Source organism: Phoxinus phoxinus, assembly GCF_949152265.1.
Source record: "Phoxinus phoxinus genome assembly, chromosome: 16".
NCBI lineage: Eukaryota > Metazoa > Chordata > Actinopteri > Cypriniformes > Leuciscidae > Phoxinus > Phoxinus phoxinus.
The window spans coordinates 33,050,523-33,073,033 of NC_136891.1; the positions used below are offsets into that span (position 1 = coordinate 33,050,523).

Consider the following 22,511-nt stretch of genomic DNA (forward strand, 5'->3'; position numbering starts at 1 on the left):
ACACTTGACCTTTTCCCGCAAATTCTATAAATAAACACTTTCAGGTCACGGCATCTATATATATCCGTGTCATCATTGCCTCATCCTCTTTCGATCCCGACCAACCCTATGTTTCCAGAGCCAATCGTTTCCAAGAAATCAACGTGAGTTTTTAACGTACACCAATGACTGTTCAGAAAATGTCGGGAGGAGGGTTTTCCGGCAGGTCAAAATGAAGAGGGGAGAATACATCGGCTCTTAAAACATGATCACCCATCAGAAAATGACAAAAAAAAAAACATTCTTATGGTCTTATAAAATAATTATGAGTTACAATTTGCAAATATTTGTACTTTTTTAAGGGATATACACGTTCAATTAGGCACTTTGTCAGACATGAATCACTGCACCCTCGTTAAAACACCTCGTTAACGTTAGAATATAATGTTATCGACGCATGTGCTTCACATGAGCAATCGTCGATTAAAAGAGTGTATAGACGCTTATAAATAATAAATATACAACATATGAATATTAATATCATTATTTTACCAACTTATAGTGGTTAAAATGTATGTATTTTATATTAGAAATGACTCCTCCTTATCTGTCCGAAACACAGTGAGTAAAAAAATTCAGCCGTCCGGAACACCGTGAGTCCTCACTGTAATTTTTTCAAGATTTCTCCAAAATGATTAGTCCAAAAATGTGTCAATCAAATTTGGGAACGTGTGGAAGGCATGTCCCCAGAGACAGATGAGCCAATCAGGTTTATCTTTCCGCAGATTGATATCTTACAGGACTTTTTACTGTGCAAAGTGTCCGGAATACAGTGAGTCTACGTTATAGCACGTTATTTTGGCAAGAAAAAAAGAGCTATATAGAGTATTTAGCTAATTATGTGTAGGCCTACTATATTACATATTTATTATATTTTTTACTTATATATCATTAAATACAGTTGTTATTATGATAAAAAAAAAAAAATTATTAAATTTTTACTGCCGACGGTGGGTCTCCTTTCCAAGCAATTTACTAGCGTTGCCATAGGAACTTCGGCTTTTGCCACCCGGAAGAACGTCTGTTACTGTTGTGACGTCATGGTGAGTTGTCGTATAGACCAGCTAGTTTAAACCATCTATTCACAGGCTGGTTTTAGCTGTCAGAATTGCCAGTTCTGATCAGATTCATTGATTCGTTGTCATAGTTGGTAAGGTAACCTTAATCATGAGAGAGAACGCATTGTTCTCCTGAGCTCAAGGCAATGACGGGAGAAAGCTTGCAGCCAAATGAAACTTTACAGAACAAAGGGATTTTCACGAGGAGGTTTATCACCGTAGAGCCGCTGCATTACTCTAGTGGTTCAGTTCGCTGTCTGCAGATAATGTTCAGCCTCCATCGCTCCATTCTTGTCTCCGACTTGCATAAAACTGTCACTTTGAACCCCCACACAGTTTAAAAAACTAGGGCACAAAAGCTCAAATGTGCTCGTTATTCAATAATTCATCACTTTAATAGAGTGTGACATTGATGAAACATAATTGTGCCTCTTATTCATTTACACATTGCTGTAAACATAAAAAAAATGCAATACAAATTCAAATGAGACTCATTAAAACGAGCACTTTAGTGTATTAATGTCTCTGGAATAAGGTTTAAATTGTTTAAAATGTGCATTATATTTAGGATTTTGGAGTGAACCTTTGTGGGGAAAAGTGATTGTCAATGTTACTACACCACAGCTTTGTTCTGATCAGTGATTTGAAATAAAGAACAGGCTTTGAGTTCCTGTTTTAGTCGCCAGAGAAACTCACATCAGACACCGATAGATCTCCTAAGCGCTTGAGATACATAATTATGCTTTGATACATAATTCATTGTGCTGCTTTATGCTTTTCAATGCATCCCATTTATCTCTGTTTAAGTGTATTGGTGTGTATTTCCATGTCAAGGTTGAGAAATGGCCAGTGATATACACAGATACTTTTTATTGACACGAATGATTTTCTCTATTTTAGCTGCATGATCACACACTCAGTGGACATTTTTTGGGGGAAGAAATTACAGTTTTTGTTCAGCAAGGATGCTTTAAATTTATCAAAAGTGATAGTAAAGATATTTATAATGTTACAAATGATTTATATTTAAAATAAATGTTGTTCTTTTAAACTTAATATTCATAAAAAAATTATATTAAAGGGGTGGTAAAATGCCATTTTCACAAAATGTAAAATAAATCTCTGATGTCCCCAGTGTGTGTGTGTGTGTGTGTGTGTGAAGTTTTAGCACAAAATACCCCACAGATATTTTTATATAGCATGTTAAAGTTGTCACTTTTTGAGGGTTTGCAAAAACGCACCGTTTTGTGCCTGTCCCTTTAAATGCAAATGAGCTGCTGCAGAGGGCGGGGTTTCAAGAGCTCGTGTGTATTAGCAGCTGCGATTACCTCACACTCATACACACACGCTTTGGATTGCAGCTACAATCAGATTCTCGCTCTCAACAGGGTGACCCCTAGAGACACGGTTCCAGTCGAGGGAGCCGAATAGGTCCAGCCTGGGGACAGCAGGTGCATAGGGAAAGACACAGTGTCCTTAACAACAATGGCATGATGCTTACTTACCATGTCTCCACTGGACAAACCCTTCCCTATCTCCCGGCTGTATCTGTATTTGTGCTCATATCCCATCATGTCTAAATGCCAGTGAATACAAATGAAGCTCCATTCTCATCTCTCTCCCAGATGTCATGTTTCCTTCTTTATATTGTATTGATTGACAGATGTTGCATTGCTTGTGTTATGGTACAGGTCATAATTCTTAAACCGGGTTTAGAAATAATTGGTTTGTGATGATCAGTGACTTTTTGTGCATCCCAGTTTAGCGTCTTGGCTCATAAAATATAAAATGTCACCTGAGCTCACCCCCACACAGTAAATAATATGCAAAGGTCACTCTTCAGTGAACAGGGGGATTACAGTCTTTATCTAAGTGGGTTTGTCGTTTTGTAAAGGTTTAACTTCTTAAGGGACAGTCAATGTAGATGGACTGAGCTGCAAAACCTAATGAAATTGGCATTCAATGATTTTATTTTTGATTTTATTTATTAAATGTATTTGTCTCAAGTACCTTAAAGACTGACAGTGTCCACAAATGTCCTTCTAGGCGTTCACAATAGTGCCTCCTCCATTGTGTGCATCTCAAAGCGCAATCTGAGACTCTGGCTTTGTTCTCCAGCAACGCTGTCTGTCAGACTGATGTTTCCTGACCATCCTTTCTTGACTAAACAGTCAGTGCTGAAAGTCTGCCCTACATAAGGAAGCACTGCTAGCGCTTCGGTAAGGATATTGCATGTGAGACAGAATTAGCTCCAGCACGTCCCAAAGCTTGCGCTGTGGGTTCCCTGTTTCTCCTTGACTGCTGAAGTGAAGCCTTCGATTAAACAGAGCTGGTCTCATCACGCTCTAAAAATCATTTAATTAGTGTTAGGTTACCTTATCATGTCTAGATACAATCCAGTCTTTTCTTCTTGATTTTGTCCAAACTAATCCAAATCTGAATGAAAGCCCAAGCATAGTCTGGACAGTTCTATATATATATATATATTATTTTTTTTGTGGTGACCCCATAATGACATTGTTTAGGTTAAGTAACTGTTATGTCCACTTACAGTTCATTTGCACATCTGATAAGCCAAGACAGTTAATACAGCACATTTATAATAATTGGTAAAATTAATCATACCTACAGAATGCGGAAAATGGAAAATATTGAATCTATACATATTATAGAATAATAAACAAAGATGTTGCATAGTTTGTATTATATATGACTTGTTTATATACAGTATGACAGTTTAAATACAGTATATCACTTTAAGTATTGGTAAATTTAAGGCATTCTTTCTGATTAAATGTATTTATTTCAAACAGACAAACAAAGAAAAAACTTACTGACCTTACTATGTATTTAGATTTATAGAACATTAATTTACTTTATCTAATATAAGTAATTGTATCGGACACATCTGTACGAGAGTGAGAGTGAGTGAGTGAGTGAGTGTCAGGGAGTGTGTGTGTGTGTGTGTGTGTGTGTGACTGTGTGTGTGTGTGTGTGTGTGTGTGTGTGTGTGTGTGTGTGTGTGTGTGTGAGGTCACAATACTCTCCTGTTACTTTTTCACTCATACTGTACCTGGTCTTCATCTCAAGTTCTCCCTTATTGTGGACGCCCATTTAGTTTGAGAAGTGTCTCTTTGCCTGTGTGTTTATTTTCTACTTTTTGCTTTGATCTGGACTAGCCACTAAAAATGGACATGTAGTACACACTCTGGTCAGGAATACCTCGCTTTTTTACCCCAGTTGGCACATATTTCTCTATTTTGGTTGTCAGCGTTTGGTGAGTATCATGTATATGTGGTTTTTGTTGGAGAGTTCATAGCAATGTTAATATAATCTAGTTTCTTCTCTTCGCAATTCATAGACCTGCTTAAACCGTGAGTTCTGTTACCGGTAATAAGAACAACTTTTGAAAGCTTAATTTTGCGTTTAATTATATATATATATTCAGTCATGCACTAAGTGACATGTTGCACGCTGAAAAACTGCCTGATGCACCTTATGTCATTTCTATATTTTGATATAGAAAAGATATACTCTTTTGTTTGATATAAGGTTGTTTGGCTCAGTATGTATTTTAAAGTTGTGTTTGACTTATGAATAGTCCACCTTTAAAAAGTGAATTGCTGGACTTCTAGAAAAAAATATCTTTAATAATTTCAACTAATGGATAAAAACTTGCAAGCTCTAATGACTTTTTCAAAAATGCTGGGTTGTTTCAACCCAATTTTGGGTCAAATATGGACAAACCCAGCCGTTGAGTTACATTTTTAAATTACATTTTTAACCCAACGTTTGGGTTTGTCCATATTTTACCTAAAATTGGGTCGAAACAACCCATCATTTTTTAGAGTGTAGTGTCACTTTTGAGATGACGACAAAGATTCAACGAAACAGATTCCAGAGATGCAAATAGAGACTAAATTACAGAATAATGTTTGAAAATGTTGAAATAAGTAACTGCATTTCCATAATCAGTCCTGATTTGTGATGATGATGCCTTATTATTTGGTGATTTACGTAATTCATCCAAATAACGGAGAATCGACTGTGATCCTGATACATGTTCACTCTGTTTAAAATGCTCAAAGGAACAAAACGACCGGGATTTCTTTCATCTTGTCCTGAGAAAGTATCTATGTCCACAGATCACAGCTAATTGGAGAATTGTGTCCATCTTGTTGAATAATTAAGGAGCATTATTTGTCCAGCCGGCCTGTGACTTCATCAGGCCTTTGTAGAACTGATATCTAATCAGCATAATATCAGTGCAGGGTTACCGGACACCACTGTTGTGAGTGGGGTCTCGCTGTTGAAACGAGTGTCTCGTCTGAGTGATAAATATCACAGAAGTTTTCCATCATGGGAAAACGTATCGTGCTCCAGCAGTGATTATTTGATTGCACTCCAGCACTGTCTATTAGAGAATAAACTGTTTTTTGATGTGTAAATAAAAGATATAGCTTAGATATATAGCCTTAAAGCAGAACTGAAGACTTTTTTTATTCAGAAAGGCTTTTATGTGCTGATTGTTTTTTACGATTTATTATTTACTGTCGTTTTACTGCGTAGCACTTTGAGATTCTTTGGAATGAAAAGTGCGTTATAAATAAAATATATTATTATTATAAAGAGAATTATATAGAGCAAACATTTGTAAATGGAAAATATTTGGATATTTGAATTTCTATCCATTCATTTTTTATTTTATTGAGTTGTGGAATGTCACTGCTTTTTATACAGTATCTATGTAACATAATTATATATTATACATGATTCAGTGTTTGAGAGGATCAGAGGTAGTGGTGATTTTTAAATACAGTGCATATTGTGACCTTTTTCCCCTGTTCATGCCCTTCTAAATGTTTGTTTTATGTTGTAGGGCAGGAAAAGGAGTGTTTTCAGCCATGAAACTGGGCAAGACACGGAGCTCCAAAGATGACCACAAAAAAGGAGGTAAATATCGCTGATCATTAGAGAGTTGTGAATGTATTTATTTATTAGTTGAGAGAGGAAAACCGGAACCAAACTCAAATGTTTTTTACAGTCTCTGAGTATTTGTGTCTGCACTTTAGTTCTCAAATTTGTGTCTATAGTAACACTCTAGTGCTCAAAGCAAACTGGAGATTGTACATACACATCAATAGGAAAGATCTTGCCGTATTAAAGCCAGACACGGAGGCAAAAACATCTGGGTTTTTTTCACTGGTCAATTTTAAGATTTTGGGCTATTTGTCTTCTTCAATAACATGTCTTCTTTCAGACTTGTGGTGAAAAAAAGTCCAAAAATACACATTTAGGTCTTTATTTTACTACACTTTGTCTATTCTGTAAGATTTCTCCTAAATTCAACAAAAGTTGGCGTTCTTAATCTACACGCTGCTCCGCGATCTTCTTCCTTTAATCTCACACACGTCTGGAAAGCGCTCTCTCCTGTACAATGCTGTCGGATCCAAATATGGTAATTTCCATTTTATCAGCAACCAATCGTGAAAGTACAATGGGCATTTAACTCTAAAAGCGAAATCTCATTGGCTGATGTCAATTACGTGATTCGTTCAGATGCATCACGTGACGCGCTCTGACGTTTACATGTGTGTTTTTTTTGTTCAGTTGAAGGCCATAAATGCTGTGTTTAAAATAAAGCTTTATTGCAGACACAGGTCCATATAGCACAACATACATCATAAAAATGGAGATACAAAAATACATTTAAAAAAATTCCATAATAGCCTATAGAATATACAGTATATATACAGTGTAATTATTATTACACCAGTGTCGTCTAAGCCTCGAAGTGTATCTATAACTTTATAGATACACTGTTTATAAGTTTTGATGTGATTTAGCTGGTTTGTATTGTTGTTGCTAATGATTTGATAAGATATTGTGTCTGTAAATAGTTGTTTCCACTAAAAAGTATGAATTTTTACATTACAAATCTTTAAATGCCTCTTTCTCAAAATGAGTTTTTTGTCATTTAGCCTATGTAGCATATGTACACCAAACTTTCCAGTTATACACTTAGCAGTATTCTGAAGATATTTTCTGAGGGATTTGTTAATAAATCATTCCTGGCCAGATTTATGTGGCATTTTAATTAAAAAAATATAGCGAAAATAGATTTTTTAAGGCTATGGAGAGTATATTTTGATTTCCTAGGTAATGAAAGCATATCTCCTGAAATCCCTCTGAAATCCTTTTTTCATCTTGTGTGTAAACAAAATGAAAAAAGAATTTTGCACCTGGCTTTATCATATGTTCAGATCTATCTACCGAAAATATATGCAAAATTGTGCATATTTAATGAGATCATGCCTAATTTGCGTAATTAAACATACAAATTTCAAAAACTTGTAATACATTTTTTTTATATACTTGTGTAAGTAATCAACTGAGGAAGTTTCATGGTGATATCTATTATTTCTCGCCTTAACTCGGCTGTACTCTTGTGCACAGATGACCCAGCCATTTTGGATGCAGAAGATCTGGATCGAAAGGCTATGCGCCTGGGCGGTGGGCTTGACCCTGATACCATATCACTGGCCTCTGTTACTGCAGTGACCACTAATGTCTCCAACAAAAGGTCACATATCTGATGTGCACATGGTGTATTTTTAAAGCAGTACTCAAGTTTATCTGTTTGCATCCCTTGAAAAGGTCACAGTGAAGAAAAAAACTCAGTATATCTTTTTTGAAAGGTTTATTTATTTTTAATTTTTTTCCAAATCTTGTTCAGTTCTTCTGTAAAGAAAGAACAGTTTATAGTTTAAATCAGGCCTGTCGCTTTAATGTTATTTTGTGTGATTTACAAAAAAATTATACAATTAAAACAATTAATGCACAGTCTCAAGACAGTTTGTAAAAAATACTAATTGTAAATTGGCAAATATTAGTATTTTATTTGTTATTTTAATTATTATTATTTTAATTTATGCTTTCCTGTAGCTCAGTGGTAAGAGCATTGCGTTAACAACGCAAGGTTGTAGGTTCGATCCCAGGGGGTTGCACATACCTATGTATAAATGTATAGGATAATGCAATGTAAGTCGCTTTGGATAAAAGCGTCTGCCAAATGCATAAATGTAAATGTAAATAATGTGATTAATTTAATATAGATCAATTTGAATAGTCACATTGGAGACCTGGTTCAACATAACGTAATTAATTCGATTAAAACGACTGATCAATTGACAGGCCTAGTTCAAATGTATTTCATGAAGTTTGATCTTTTCTTCTTGTTTTTCAGATCAAAACCTGACATTAAGATGGAACCCAGTTCAGGGCGTCCTGTGGATTATCAGGTATGAACAGAGACAAAAGCAGGCTTAAAAACATTCCCACATTCCCAGTAACTGCACGGCCTTGAGTTGCCGACCACATGTTAAACCGTGGCATTTATCCTTGAGTAGTGCACTCTGCTCAAAGCCCTGAATATACAGCGCCGTCCCAAACAAACAACATCGGCCTCGAGCTTCAGTTTTTCAGAGAAGCCTTTTATGTTTGCTTACTAATTGTCCTCTGCACGGCTGTTGTGTTGAGATGTTGAATTGCAAATTCGTTTCAGTTCTGGCACTGTGTATTTCCTTTAAATGCAGGAAATCCATATATGTGTGCTGTGTAAGTGTTTTTAGGTCTTTTTTTATTTCATTTCCTTATCTCAAGCTGTCCATAGTATGCTGGAAGTTAGGAACTCTTTGCTTTCCCTTTTTTCCCCTACGTTAACTTTTGGGACTCTTTTGCTCTTTGCAGAATAAATCACTGCAGCAAAAAGTGTTGTTATTTTCTGAATTCTTCTGGAAGCATGTTTCTGTGGAGAGAAGAAGTTTATTTGTTTAAATGCGACTCGTCGCTTTGGAGTGTATAATAAAGACAGCACAAATGTGCAGAAATGAGAGGTGAATGCAATTGACCGTTCGCAAAGACCCGCCCCCCTTAGTTACTGTCGCTATGCCCGACAAGAGGACACTGACAACACACTGACAGACACAGACCAGCTTACTTTTCGGTTACTTTTGATATTAAACAAAGTCTCACCTTTCAAATTTGGTCATTTTTTTAAAGAAATGTAAACAATAAATAGCGTTTTGTGGCTCTTTAATGTGTGTGACAGATCGCTGTGTCGCCTCAGTTAAAGCCGCTCGTGAACCGATCATCTCTTCCTTCTAGTTCATTTATAGCATCAAATAAACATGAATGAACATCAGAAGGAATGTTGTTTTAACCGCGGAAAGACGTCAGTACAATCCGCTTCTCAAGTTCAAATCCTCCCGTGTTAATCTACTAACTCTCCTGACTGCGTTGTCGGACAAAATGGCGGATTGGCGAAGTGTGATTGGTCAGATCACCTGTCAATCAAGCTCCCTGCGAAGGGTCAATTTTGTAGTTCATTTCAACTACCTTTTTTTTTTTTTCAGACCGGCCCATGAAACACGTAGATTGGCCCATTGGTTATTTTTTTGATTGACACTGGACTGGCCCAATCACATCTTTAAACACCTCCCCCTTTGGGCTTTGAGCGAGCATGCAGTGTCAGTGTTTATCTGTCAAAATACAGATGGAGAAGAAAGTTTTTAAGTTTTGCAGTTTCCGTCAAAAGAAAATATCATGTGCTTATCTCTTTCCAAGTATAGAAATTAGTACAAAACTAATTATGAAAGTTTCCTTTATTTTTCAGTGCATTTGTTTTACAATATATGGCTATTACTGTGCTAGTATTATTATTATTATGGCCAAAATGCCAGGGCTGAATTTTTTTTGTCCCAGTCCAGCCCTGATCATGTGTGTACACCCACGGACATGATCCTGTTGTTTGTAGATTTTACAGTGAGGCATATTTCTTTGTGCAGACAGGGATATTGTTATTTTATATGGTTTTACATGCCATTTTCTAGGCTACATTTATAAACACTATGTGGACATGCAGGCTAAGTGATGATAGGGCTATGATGTTTGTCCATGTATCTACACAGTAAATTAAGAAACGGTAAAGTAAAGTAATAAGTAGTGAAGTTACTTTTCAAATGCAGTAACTAGTAAAGTAATCTCATTACAATTTACAGAAGTAACTAGTAACTAATTACTTTTTTTGAGTAACTACCCCAACACTGCATTTTAAGTATTAGGATTTTCCTTCTATTGACTAAGTTTGACTTTATTTGTCAAAATGCAGCCTCAGATATTTACTTTATGATTCTGTGATTCAATAGAAAACTAGCTCATTTGTCATTTCGATCCCCTAAAGCAAACTTGACTAATTAGCCCTTGGCATAACACACTCCCATCCCACGTAAACACCGCCTCATCTGTCTCAGTGTCTGACACACACCAACTGACTGTTTTATACTCTTATTAATTATTTTTTATATCAATTTATTTTGATAATATTCCAATTAAAATGTATTTCAGATCAGTGTTACAGTGATCGAGGCCCGTCAGTTGATTGGTTTGAACATGGACCCTGTGGTTTGTGTGGAAATTGGAGAGGAAAAGAAGTATACATCAATGAAGGAGTCCACAAACTGCCCCTACTACAATGAGGTTACATTCACATTCCTGAAAAATCTGAGCAAAGGATTTCTGTTATTTCAGAAAGTGTGGCGGTCTGTTTACTGACACGTCCAATATACAGGCGCTGGTCATAAAATTAGAATATCATCAAAAAGTTGATTTATTTCAAGAATTCAACTTAACAGGTGAAACTAATATATTATAGACTCATTACATGCAAAGTGAGATATTTCAAGCCTTTATTTGTTAAAATTTTTATGATAATGGCTCACAGCTTATGAAACCCACGAAATCAAAATCCCAGAAAATTCGAATATTACATGAAATCACGCAATAATATGGTCACTGAACCAGGTTTTGGTTCTTCTGGCAGTGTGGGCCGGTGCAAATCCTGCTGGGAAATGAAGGAAGCATGAAGTGCTCTGGACATGTCCTGTAGACGCTGCGCTGACTCTGGATTTAATAAAGCACAGTGGACCAAAGTCCTCTTTTCTGAGGAGAGACAATTTTGCATCTCATTTGTAAACCGCGTCCCAGAGTCTGGAGGAAGAGAGGAGAGACACACAATCCAAGATGCTTGAAGTCCAGTGTGAAGTTCCCACAGTCAGTGATGGTTTGGGGAGCCGTGTCGTCGGCTGGAGTTACAAATGAGATGCAAAATTGTCTCTCCTCAGAAAAGAGGACTTTGGTCCACTGTGCTTTATTAAATCCAGAGTCAGCGCAGCGTCTACAGGACATGTCCAGAGCACTTCATGCTTCCTTCATTTCCCAGCAGGATCTGCACCGGCCCACACTGCCAGAAGACCCAAAACCTGGTACAATGACCATATTACTGTGTGATTACTGTGTGATTTCATGTAATATTCTAATTTTCTGGGATGGGTTTCATAAGCTGTAAGCCATAATCATCAAAATTATAACAAATAAAGGCTTGAAATATTTCACTTTGCATGTAATGAGTCTATATGATATATTAGTTTCACCTTTTAAGTTGAATTTTTGAAATAAATCAACTTTTTGATGATATTCTAATTTCATGACCAGCGCCTGCGGTTTAGAACTGCAAGAATGTACCTCTAAAGAGACTATATTGTAGTTTTTTCATGATCTTTTTCAGTATAAATACTTAAATATCACGTAAATCCACCCACATTGTTTATATGATACACAACCTGGCCTTATCCAGACATTATATTCATTTTTTCCTCTCTCTCTCAACAGTACTTTGTCTTTGACTTCCACGTGCCTCCAGATGTCATGTTTGACAAGATCCTGAAGATATCAGTGAGTAGATTAATCCTCTTTTCGTGATCTTTCACATCTTCCACCAAATGATTGTACGTATTATAAAAAATAAAATAAAAACTTTGGAAAAAACATGTAATTTGAGTGAGTTGTGTTTCTATTCTAAATTGAAGGTAATACATTCTAAAAACCTTCTACGAAGTGGCACCCTGGTAGGCACCTTCAAACTAGACGTGGGAACTGTTTACTCACAAGCTGGTCAGTAATGATGGAACTAAGTGAGAGATGTACTAATTAGACAGGAAAAAGACTATTAATTGGTACTTGTACATTACAGAGCATCAGTTCCATCACAAATGGGCAATGCTGTCCGACCCCGATGACATCACAGCCGGCTGTAAAGGTTACGTTAAGTGTGATATTGCAGTCGTAGGAAAAGGAGACAATATCAAGACTCCCCACAAGGCCAACGAAACCGATGAGGATGACATAGAGGGGTTAGAAACAGATATATTCATACATAAACATTCCTAAATCTAGTTATTTATACATTTATTTATTAATTCTTTTATAAATTTGAGTGTACTTTAGATTTATGGAAGGCATAATCTGCCAAAATTAAATAAATCAATTATGATAATAATTGATACTAAAGCCAGATTAACTATTTAATAAAAAAAAAACTGTACGCAAAATATGTGACAAAATTGAGAATGAAATTAAATTATTTCATTTTCATTTTCACAGGGACAGTGCATCATCCCTGTTAAATTGAAAAATAAAATGCAATTGGTGATTTCACGTTTAATTTTCACTACAATCTCGAGGCAAGACTGCCAATATTAAAATGAAAAGGCAAACGTGAAAAGAAGCTGCGATTACAGTTTTTACAAAGCTTTTTATTAACGCTCACGCAATAATAGTGACACAATTCAAATTCAAATGAAAAGTTTAGTTGTCATTTTGTTTCCTCTTTTATCTCACAGTTTTAGTTTTCATTTTCAAAGACAACCTGTATGCAAATTCTATGTTAATGAGTGGGTAGGGCTCAATTACGCTGTTATGTGGAGGAGCGAAAATGGCGGTTATGATTTCGGATGAGGATGAATTTATTTTGCTTCGAGTTAAATATATCTTAGATACACTTGGACACTTTTCAGCCTGAAGGCACTGCACAACCTCACCTAGATTATTTACAACTCGATGATCGACATCAGAGTTTGTGACGGCTGCAAAGTGACCAAGTCTATCTAAGATAGATTCAACTCGAAGCTAAATGAAGTCATCATCATCCGAAGTGTTTGCTAGCTGGTTTAATTCTGCTGCTATACTGGTCATAACCGCCATTTTCGCTCCTCCACATAACAGCGTAATTGAGCCCCACCCACTCATTAACATAGAATTTGCATACAGGTTGTCTTTGAAAATGAAAACTAAAACCGTGAGACAAAAGAGGAAATAAAATGACGAATTGTGTCACTATTATTGCGTGAGTGTTAATAAAAAGCTTTGTAAAAACTGTAATCGCAGTTTCTTTTCACGTTTGCCTTTTCATTGTAATATTGGCCTCGAGATTGCAGTGAAAATGAAACGTGAAATCAACAATTGCATTCTATTTTTCAATTTGACAGGGATGATGCACTGTCCCCGTGAAAATGAAAATGAAATTTAATTTAATTCTCAATCTTGTCACATATTTTGCGTACAGTTTTCTGTAATTAAATAGTTAATCTGGTTTTAGTTTTAATTTTTATCATTTAATTGATTTATGTAATTTTGGCAGAATATGCCTTCCATAAAGATTCCCAAATGTTCAAGAATAAAAGTTTAAACTGCATCCCACACCATCTAATGCTTTATATATATATATATACATTTATTTATTAATTCGTTCAGTTATTTATTGGAGTGTCATGTTGGTCTGTTCTCATGTTCGCTGTGATGTATTACAGGAATCTTCTCTTGCCGGAGGGTGTTCCATCAGAGAGACAGTGGGCTCGCTTTTATGTTAAGATTTATAGAGCTGAGGGACTTCCTAAAATGAACACCAGCATCATGGCCAACGTGAAGAAAGCTTTTATCGGGGAGAACAGGGACCTTGTGGACCCTTATGCCCTGGTGCAGTTCGCGGGGCAGAAGGTAAGAAAGTCCTGGAGACACTAGATCAATATTAAAGATCAATATTTTTATCCATCCAATTGTATATATTAGACAATAATATTGTTAGGGATTCTCTTGTTTTTTGTGGGGTGGGTTTGTCATGTGTCCTAGTTTTCTGTTAGTTACTTTCCATGGTTTGATTATGAGTTACACCAGTCATTCATTTCATTGATTAGTTTCTGTGGTTATTTAAGCTCTGCCTTTCTTTAAGTTATTTGTCTGTTCATGTCACAATATTAACGGTTGTTCTGTTTCTACACTGTAAAAAACTAAAATGTTGGTTTAACTTAAAAAAGCAAGTTACCTTTTTGCCTTAAATTTTTTTAGTTCGTTATAATTGACCCTTCGCTAAGCCCCGCCCTCCTTAGTTACTGTTGCTATGCCTGGCAAGCACTCACTATTACAGTGTGTATGCATCGGTGTCAGACATTCCCAAGGAGATAATTAGTAATTTTTGGCGAACAGGTGAAATATCTGAGAGAGCGAGACAGAAGGGACTGTCGAGGGATATATCCACGACATAATATGCAACCGATTAGAAAATAATTTCATCAAAATTGAAGCTAAAGCCTATAGGCTGAGTCCCAGCGCAAGCAACAGCGCCTCATTCGCCGAACATTCAAATGGGAAACACACAAATTGAGGAACAGCTATGTTCATGCACAGCAGGGTAAGTGAAATGTGAAAATAAATTATAATCTAATAATTATAAATCAAACAGCTTATCCATAAATCTAGTGGAATAACACTAACACTGGGAGAGCCGCGATCGGATTGGGGTAAAGTTACTCAGGGCCGTCGATTAACAAAATGCTGAAATATATTTTAAAGTATGTCAGTGAGCCTCCGCCTTGCCTTATTTTACGTTTAAATATATGTATTATAAACAAACTGTCATTATTTCCAAGCAAAAGGTGTTTTTTTTTATCCTGTGTCGACATTTAGTTGTCAGATTTGCACAATCCATAAGCACAACGCTTCGGCATGTTTCCCTCGCTCGAAAGCTTGCCAGACCCGCGCCTAGTTACAGTTGCTAAGCCACGATTGGCCAGTGGCGGTTTTCGGGCGTGGCTAAGCGAAGGGTCAATTAAAAATTTGAGTTAATACAATGAAGAAGAATGGTTTAATAAACAGAAACTCAAAATAGTGTGTTATCTTCACCACATTAGTTATCGACGTTGATTTGACAAAAGATAAAAAGTTTTTGGTAATAAATATTAAAAATTTTACAAATAGATCCATTTCCTCACCTTTTTGCAAGTGTTATTTTTTTTAACTATACACATTTCTTATGACACCTTACACATGCAGGGTAAAACGTCAGTTCAGAAGAGCAGCTACGAGCCCATCTGGAATGAGCAAATAGTCTTCACTGAGATGTTCCCACCTTTGTGTAGGCGTCTGAAAGTTCAGATCCGTGATTCAGACAAGGTGAACGATGTTGCCATAGGAACCCATTTCATCGATCTACGCAAGATTGCAAATGATGGAGACAAAGGTAACGGTTATCTGTCCCAATGAAACACTAACAGTTAAATGTGTGTACATCCATAAACAGATCTCAAAAAAACACGAGAATTGACTGCTCTTCCATCTCTCCCCAGGGTTCTTGCCCACTATGGGCCCAGCTTGGGTGAATATGTACGGCTCTACCCGTAACTACACCCTGATGGACGAGCACCAGGACCTGAACGAGGGGCTGGGGGAGGGGGTTTCCTTCAGGGCACGCCTCCTCATCAGTGTCGCCGTGGAGATCCTGGACACCTCTTCCACAGAGATAATAAGCTCCACTGAGGTACAAATGGAGCCCGTGTCCAACATCTCAGAGGTGAGATTCCTTATTCCCTTTTTTATAGATTGGGTCACTGTGACATGTCTCTTGAGATAAGGACTGAAATCTCTACACTTGCCTATATAAGTCTACACTTATTTGTCCCACCATGTGACATGACACATAGGTTATTCTGTGGGCCTACATGTTGTACAATTTAACCCCTTAAGCGGCACACCACTTTTTTTAATAGACATGAAAATGCACATTCTGAACTTTAATGGTTGTAATTCAAGAATGCTTTGGAATATAGATGTAAGATTTGTCTTGTTTTAAAGAAGACATTTGGCAGATTTTTGTAGAAGTTAAATCAATTAAGAAAGTTAAACTGAAAAAAAGTTAAAGAAGTTTGAGTTTATGAAAATGTACATATTTTATTATATAAAATATATATTTTTAAAACCTGGTGGACTGTAAAAATGCAAAAAAATCAAAGCCAAAAATCTGAACAAGTTGTGTTTCAAATTGTAGGTTGATATCTCAAAAAATCAGCTTTCAGTGAGATTTAGTTTGGGCGCAGTACCACACTTCTCCACTAGTGGACATTACTGCCCATATAAGGGCGCCTCCATTTCCATATGTTTTTTGAGTGATCTGATCCATTATTTTTACAATTTTCATACAATTTATGAAGTAGACATCCTATTCAGAAGTATTATTGTAAGTTTGGCAGATTTTGAAATGAATTCAACCTCTAAGAAACACAAAAAGAACATGTATGTGCGTGAATCTATTATTTTTTTCTTTATATTCAAAACATTTTCAGACCTTTTTTTCTAAAATAATTGAATGGATGCTATCTTTTGAACTCTTGGCATGAAAACAAACTGAGGTTTCTACCATTCTTTCATGATTTTTCATGTTCATCACTATTTCAGAATAAAGGTCTGAACACGCCTCAGGAGTATGAAAATATTCTTGTTGCAAATTGATAAATTACGGCTCCTCTGTAATTTATTTTTAAAAACCAGTCACCAAATATATAAACTAGAGATTGTAAGCTTTCAATTGATATATAGTTTGTCAAGATTCGATTATAGGATATTACTGTTTTAAATATGTAATTGCTGTGGATAGTTCTATGCCAATATAAGGGGTTAAAAAAACTCAAATTCCATCTTGTCCCAGACAAGAACCTCTTGTACCATATCTAAAGAAAATTGATTACATCTCAGTCCAGATTATTTGAAATATCAGCTTCCCACTGGGAAATTACAAGGCCAAGCTTTGTGTCCTCAGACAAAAAGTCATTGCAGATGTGGGAGTCCAGCTGTCTGTGGTTTTGTGCGGCCTCTGGGAGAAATTATTGATTGTCAGATGCATTTTCCTGAAGGGCAAGATTTGTTATCACACTTGATGAAGAGGCAAACATAGGATGCTGATAGTCCCAATTGCCCTTCATGGCATGACTAACCTGGTGCTTTAAAAGCCTGTGCATTGATCCAGGATCCGACGGGGACACAGCCCATCCAATATGATTCTGTCCCTCGCACTTTTCAGTGAACATACGTTCAGCCAGTCGCAGTTGAGTGTCAGTGCTGTAGTTTATCTTACTTTATTTATACTGTATTTGTTCGCCCCTTGATTGATGGTCATGTTGACTGACAGCTGTGCACAAACCCCCAGATGTGGGAGGATAATAAACCTGCTGCTGTCTGTCATGTTAATCAAAGAGCAAAAAAGAAAAAAGAAAGAAAATCACTCGCTGCTCTTGACTGTAACTTTAATTGTGAGCATTAATCTGTATTTAATAACACTGGATAGTCTTCACATTTGATTACAGTAATTTCTGTAATATTTCTTACCTGAATACTAATGTTAAACCCTCCTAAAAAACTATGTTTATTTAATTCTATTGTATTTATTTGTGCTATTGTTTGTAATTTGTTTATTTGTTCTTATTTTATTACTGACTGTTTAGCGTTTACTTGTCTCTTTTTGTAAATATTAGGTCATCGATTCAAATAAATCCTCCTTGTTCTGTGCGTAAGCTATTGCAACCAGATTACCTAAAAATATATTTTTTTAAATTAAAAAATGGCTTTAAAATAAAAAAAAATGATGAGATAACTAATTATCTCTATGAAGGTATATATGCCAGTTTACACCGTGGTTTCGAAAGTCTATATTTTTCAAGGTATCGGATCGAATTTGAAAATTACGGTATCGTTAACACACTGAAATTAAAGTCACTATTCACCTGACAATCTTCACATCCAGTGCGATCTTACGGAACCAGATAAGTCCATTTAATGAGCAAATCATTTAATAATGTTTGATAAGATTTTACTCAAAAATACAAGTTTCCATTTATAATTTTCAGTCTGTTTCTCACAGAAAGCTTTTGTTTGGCTTTATAAAACTTAGTGTTGCTCAAGTCAAATGGACCATTTTTGTGTCACTTCAATGGGGCTTTGTCGTCATTTTGGAACTTATTCAGTCCTTATTCTCATTTAGTATTTGGGATTTTTTATTTTATTTCACTTTTGTATTCTATGAATGACAGAAAGTCATACAGGTCTGGAACGATGTCATGATGGAATTATGATAGAATTTCCAAATGTACCTTCTTTTTTTTTTAGGTTAACTATGGATCCATACTTAAGTACCAATCTGGGGTGCGTTTCCCGAAAGCATCGTTAGCCAACTATGGTCGTAAGTTCCGTCGTCATCAGCAGTTCAACGATTTGGTATTTCCCGAAACCATCGTTCCAACGAACGTTCGCAAACAGAATCGCAAACTTGTGTGGTTGGAGCGACAGCTCTCTCTGTGGTTAGAAGCAGAGTTTCTAGTTTACATGAGATGTAGACTGAATAAATCCTTATCTTTAGCAGAATAAGCAAGCTGACATTCAGTACAACCCGTGTTATTTATTTAGAATACATACACATGTAATTTACGTCTTTTAGTTTGTCAAGAGATTTAAAGCACAGTTTTTGAAGACTGCGCATGTGCGAACGTGCTCTACTATGTAAGAACGAGACAAATATTGAGTCTGGTAATAAAGCAAAATAACTGAGAAAAATTAGAAATGGTCTTCAGATGCCATGTCTGTAACTTATATGACAAAATCTAGCGTTAATTCGATCTCAAACAGATTCATTAAAATAAGTTATTAGTCCACCACGTGCGAGACGTCATAAACCAACGTAGTTGAACGATACTTTGTGACATACGGTTTCGGGAAACAGTCGTGACTAGCTAGTTGATTTCTCCAGCGATGCTTCGTACTATGGTAGTTAATCAGTGAGCGATATAGTTGTACGGGAAACGCACCCCTGGTTTCTACTACTAACTACTAACCTGCCGTAGTTATAATAAAAGTGATTCCCTCACTTTTAAGATAGATTTGGTATGAGCATTCAGTTGCAGTAACTGCAGTAGGACAAGAAAGGGCGTGGATTCATTTCTTATTTTCTGCTAGGAACAGCAGGATTTAAGAGGGTGATAAGAGGCGAGTGAAAGTTGTATTTGATCAAAGATCATAGACTTAGATGAGAGGAAACCTCTGCTGGGTTACAATGCAGCACTGAGCTGCCAACATCTCAAGTCGATTATGATTTCAGACTGAGCTCACGCGCTTGCGATCACTATTGGGAAAATCTTATACATGTCTGAGAGAAAAGATGTGAGGGCCCAATGCAGTGAAATAAAAGGTCCCAAAAAACAATGCTTTATTCTTTTTTTTTAAGAGTGTCTTTTTATTTTATTTTTATAAAATCAATGTCTGCATCCTGACCTTTAAAGATTTTAATTTTTCTTTGTTTCAGAGTGCCACTGGGAAGATGGAAGAGTTTTTCCTTTTTGGGTCATTCTTGGAAGCCACAATGATAGACAGGAAAATTGGAGATAAACCCATCAGCTTTGAAGTCACTATCGGTTAGCTACATTTAAAATACCTTTTTTAAAACTTTCACTTTTCAATATACTTAGTCAGGCAATGCTTCGGTAAATTCAACACATCAAAAATAAAACATTTACAGCTCCACATGTACACAATTTTTCCACTTAGGTAACTATGGTAACCAGATAGATGGCGTGAGCAAGCCTGCATCAGCGAAGAAGAAGAAAGAGGGAGGAGGAGAAAGTGAGGAAGAGGAGTCTGAGCTCATCCACAACTCTAGCGATGAAGAGGCAGAGGATGATGGAGATTTATTGTCTGTGCCGTCCACCCCTCCTATGAAACCGGTTATCACTGACAGGTCAGAAGTTAGGGGGGGGGAAATAAATATTGAGGTGTCAAATCATCTGGAAATGATGGTTTCGAGTTACTAGTTACTAGTATAACAAAAGGTGTTCTCGCCCATACGGAAATGTAATATATTACATATATGTCCCTATATCGCTGTGACGCCGTCATATATGCTAAATATAAGACAATATATTGCTATCACATATATACCTCAACATATATGTTGATATAGGTTTTTAACATATATAAATTTGCCATATTAAATGAGTATATTGACATATTAATATGATGTATATGATTATTATTTATATAATACTGTATGTTTTGACCATATATGTCACCGATATGTTTAATTTATATATGCCAAACTATTTACTATTTAACTATTTATTTCAAGTCTACAGATCAAGTCTACATATCCACATTTCATTTCAATTTCAAAATCTCATTTTCGAATCTTTTATAAATAAAATGTATGATTTATTATTATTTTACCTCTTCTTGACGTGCTCATAAAAACAAAACAAATACTACACAAATTCTATTTGAAAACTGATAATTATATATGTGACATGTATATAGAAAAACGCTATTATGCATACATAAAATATATGGGCTGGTTTTATATGTCAATTGTTTAATTTTCTAATAGGTTTTATATATGGGCATATATATTTTATATATGTGGATATATTTAATATATGTATATTTCATATGTGTACATATATTACATTTCCGTATGTTTCTGACTAAAAATTACAATCACAGGCAACTTTGTTTATATGCAGTTTGTCAGAATCACTCTTTTGTTGTATAGCTGTTGTTTAGCTGTGTGTCTTGAACTGTCCGTTTCGCTCGATTTACAGAAATTACTTCCACTTGCCTTACTTTGAAAAGAAACCCTGCATTTACATCAAGAGCTGGTGGCAGGACCAGAGGAGACGGCTCTACAACTCCAATATAATGGACAAGATAGCAGATAAACTGGTCAGGCTCCTCTTAAAAATGCTATGTGACTGTTATCCTGTCAATCTCCTTCTCCTAAGCAAGAGTTATCAGGGTTATTTGTGTAAAACCGGGCATTGTTACACTGTTTAACAGAGGTGGAAAAAGTACACAACTTCCTTACTTGAGTAAAAGTACAGATACTACTGGTAAAATATTACTCCGTTACAAGTAAAAGTTGTAAAGACAGATTTTTACTTAAGTAAAAGTACAGAAGTACTTGTATTTAAAAGTACTCAAGTATCAAAAGTAAAAAAGTAAATGTCAATGCATTGTTTTATTATTGTTGCATGTAATACTTACAGTATCTTATGCCTCTGATACTATGCCTATACCCTCATATCAATATCACATTTATTTCTAGAACACAGTTCCAGTCGTGGGATTGAATAAGTCACTCAATAACGTCCACAATGGTTTCGGACACACAAACGTCTGTTCCCAGTTGTTTGGCTTTTAGTATGAATATGTTAGCCTTGTTATCTATAAGCTAGTGTGCTCCAAAACAATGACAAAATTCACATTTAGAAGACCAAACTCAACATTGAAAATGAAAATCAGGTTGATGTCAGAATCCAATGTTAGATTGACGTTAATCTCCAACGTTGGACAGATGTTGTATTGTGGTTGAAAATCGGTTGACATCAGAAACCAACATCAGTCGAGTTCTGACGTCAACCAGACTTTCATTTACAACCTAAATGCAACCCAAATCATCCCTGACGTTACTACTTTCTACTCGAGGACCTTGACAGAAATGTAGTGGAGTAAAAAGTACGATATTTGTCTTTCAAATGTAGTGAAGTTCAAGTAAAAGTTTCCAGAAAAAATTAATACTCAAGTTAAGTACAAATACTCCAAAAGTGTACTTACAGTAAGTACAGTACTCAAGTAATTGTACTTTGTTACTGTCCACCTCTGCTGTTTAAGCATGTGCGTTTCTTTCTTTATAAACAGGAGGAAGGCCTGAATGATGTTCAAGAAATCATAAAAACAGAGAAGGCGTATCCAGAACGCAGACTTAGGGGTGTATTAGAAGAGCTTGGCACTAGTTGCAGGTGAGAGAACGTAGAAGCGAATCTAAACAATCAAAGTTAAAGTCTATACAGTATAATCAGCACTCTTTTCTCCACTATTCTCCACAATTTAAGCCGTTTTGTTACACTGGCGAACAAAGATCAGAATCTATCGGGAAGAACCAAGCTGGACAGGGAGAGGCTGAAGTCCTGTATGAGAGAGATGGTACAGCTACTCACCCTATTTGATCTCAACTTCGACATTAAATGTTGATGTTGAATGTAATTCACATGGTTATATTGTTCCCAGGAGAGTATGGGTCAGCAGGCGAAGACTATTCGCTCGCAAGTGAAGAGAAACACAGTTCGAGAAAAACTCAAGCTAGTGTTGAATTTCCTTCATAGGCTTCGTTTCCTGGCAGATGAGGTAAAAGGAATCACATTACATTAATTGTCT

The 22,511-nt window shown here is 36.0% G+C and overlaps 1 protein-coding gene across 2 annotated transcripts in view; it reads left to right on the plus strand.

The window, feature by feature from the left end:
- Positions 1-5,982: 5,982 nt before the first annotated feature.
- LOC307012749 (otoferlin) overlaps positions 5,983-22,511 on the plus strand; it is a gene marked incomplete at its 3' end in the record, with an annotated part of 47,755 nt that continues 31,226 nt past the window's right edge. For both annotated transcript variants that reach the window (XM_079639761.1, XM_079639762.1), the window contains exons 1-16: positions 5,983-6,050; positions 7,554-7,680; positions 8,344-8,398; positions 10,503-10,634; positions 11,826-11,888; positions 12,023-12,107; positions 12,187-12,346; positions 13,802-13,988; positions 15,321-15,507; positions 15,614-15,837; positions 19,612-19,720; positions 19,854-20,043; positions 20,900-21,020; positions 21,996-22,096; positions 22,190-22,280; positions 22,365-22,481. In XM_079639761.1, coding sequence (XP_079495887.1) covers positions 6,002-6,050; positions 7,554-7,680; positions 8,344-8,398; positions 10,503-10,634; positions 11,826-11,888; positions 12,023-12,107; positions 12,187-12,346; positions 13,802-13,988; positions 15,321-15,507; positions 15,614-15,837; positions 19,612-19,720; positions 19,854-20,043; positions 20,900-21,020; positions 21,996-22,096; positions 22,190-22,280; positions 22,365-22,481 — 1,998 coding nt within the window. In that variant the 5' untranslated portion in view covers positions 5,983-6,001. The remainder of the gene's footprint in view (positions 6,051-7,553; positions 7,681-8,343; positions 8,399-10,502; positions 10,635-11,825; positions 11,889-12,022; positions 12,108-12,186; positions 12,347-13,801; positions 13,989-15,320; positions 15,508-15,613; positions 15,838-19,611; positions 19,721-19,853; positions 20,044-20,899; positions 21,021-21,995; positions 22,097-22,189; positions 22,281-22,364; positions 22,482-22,511) is intronic.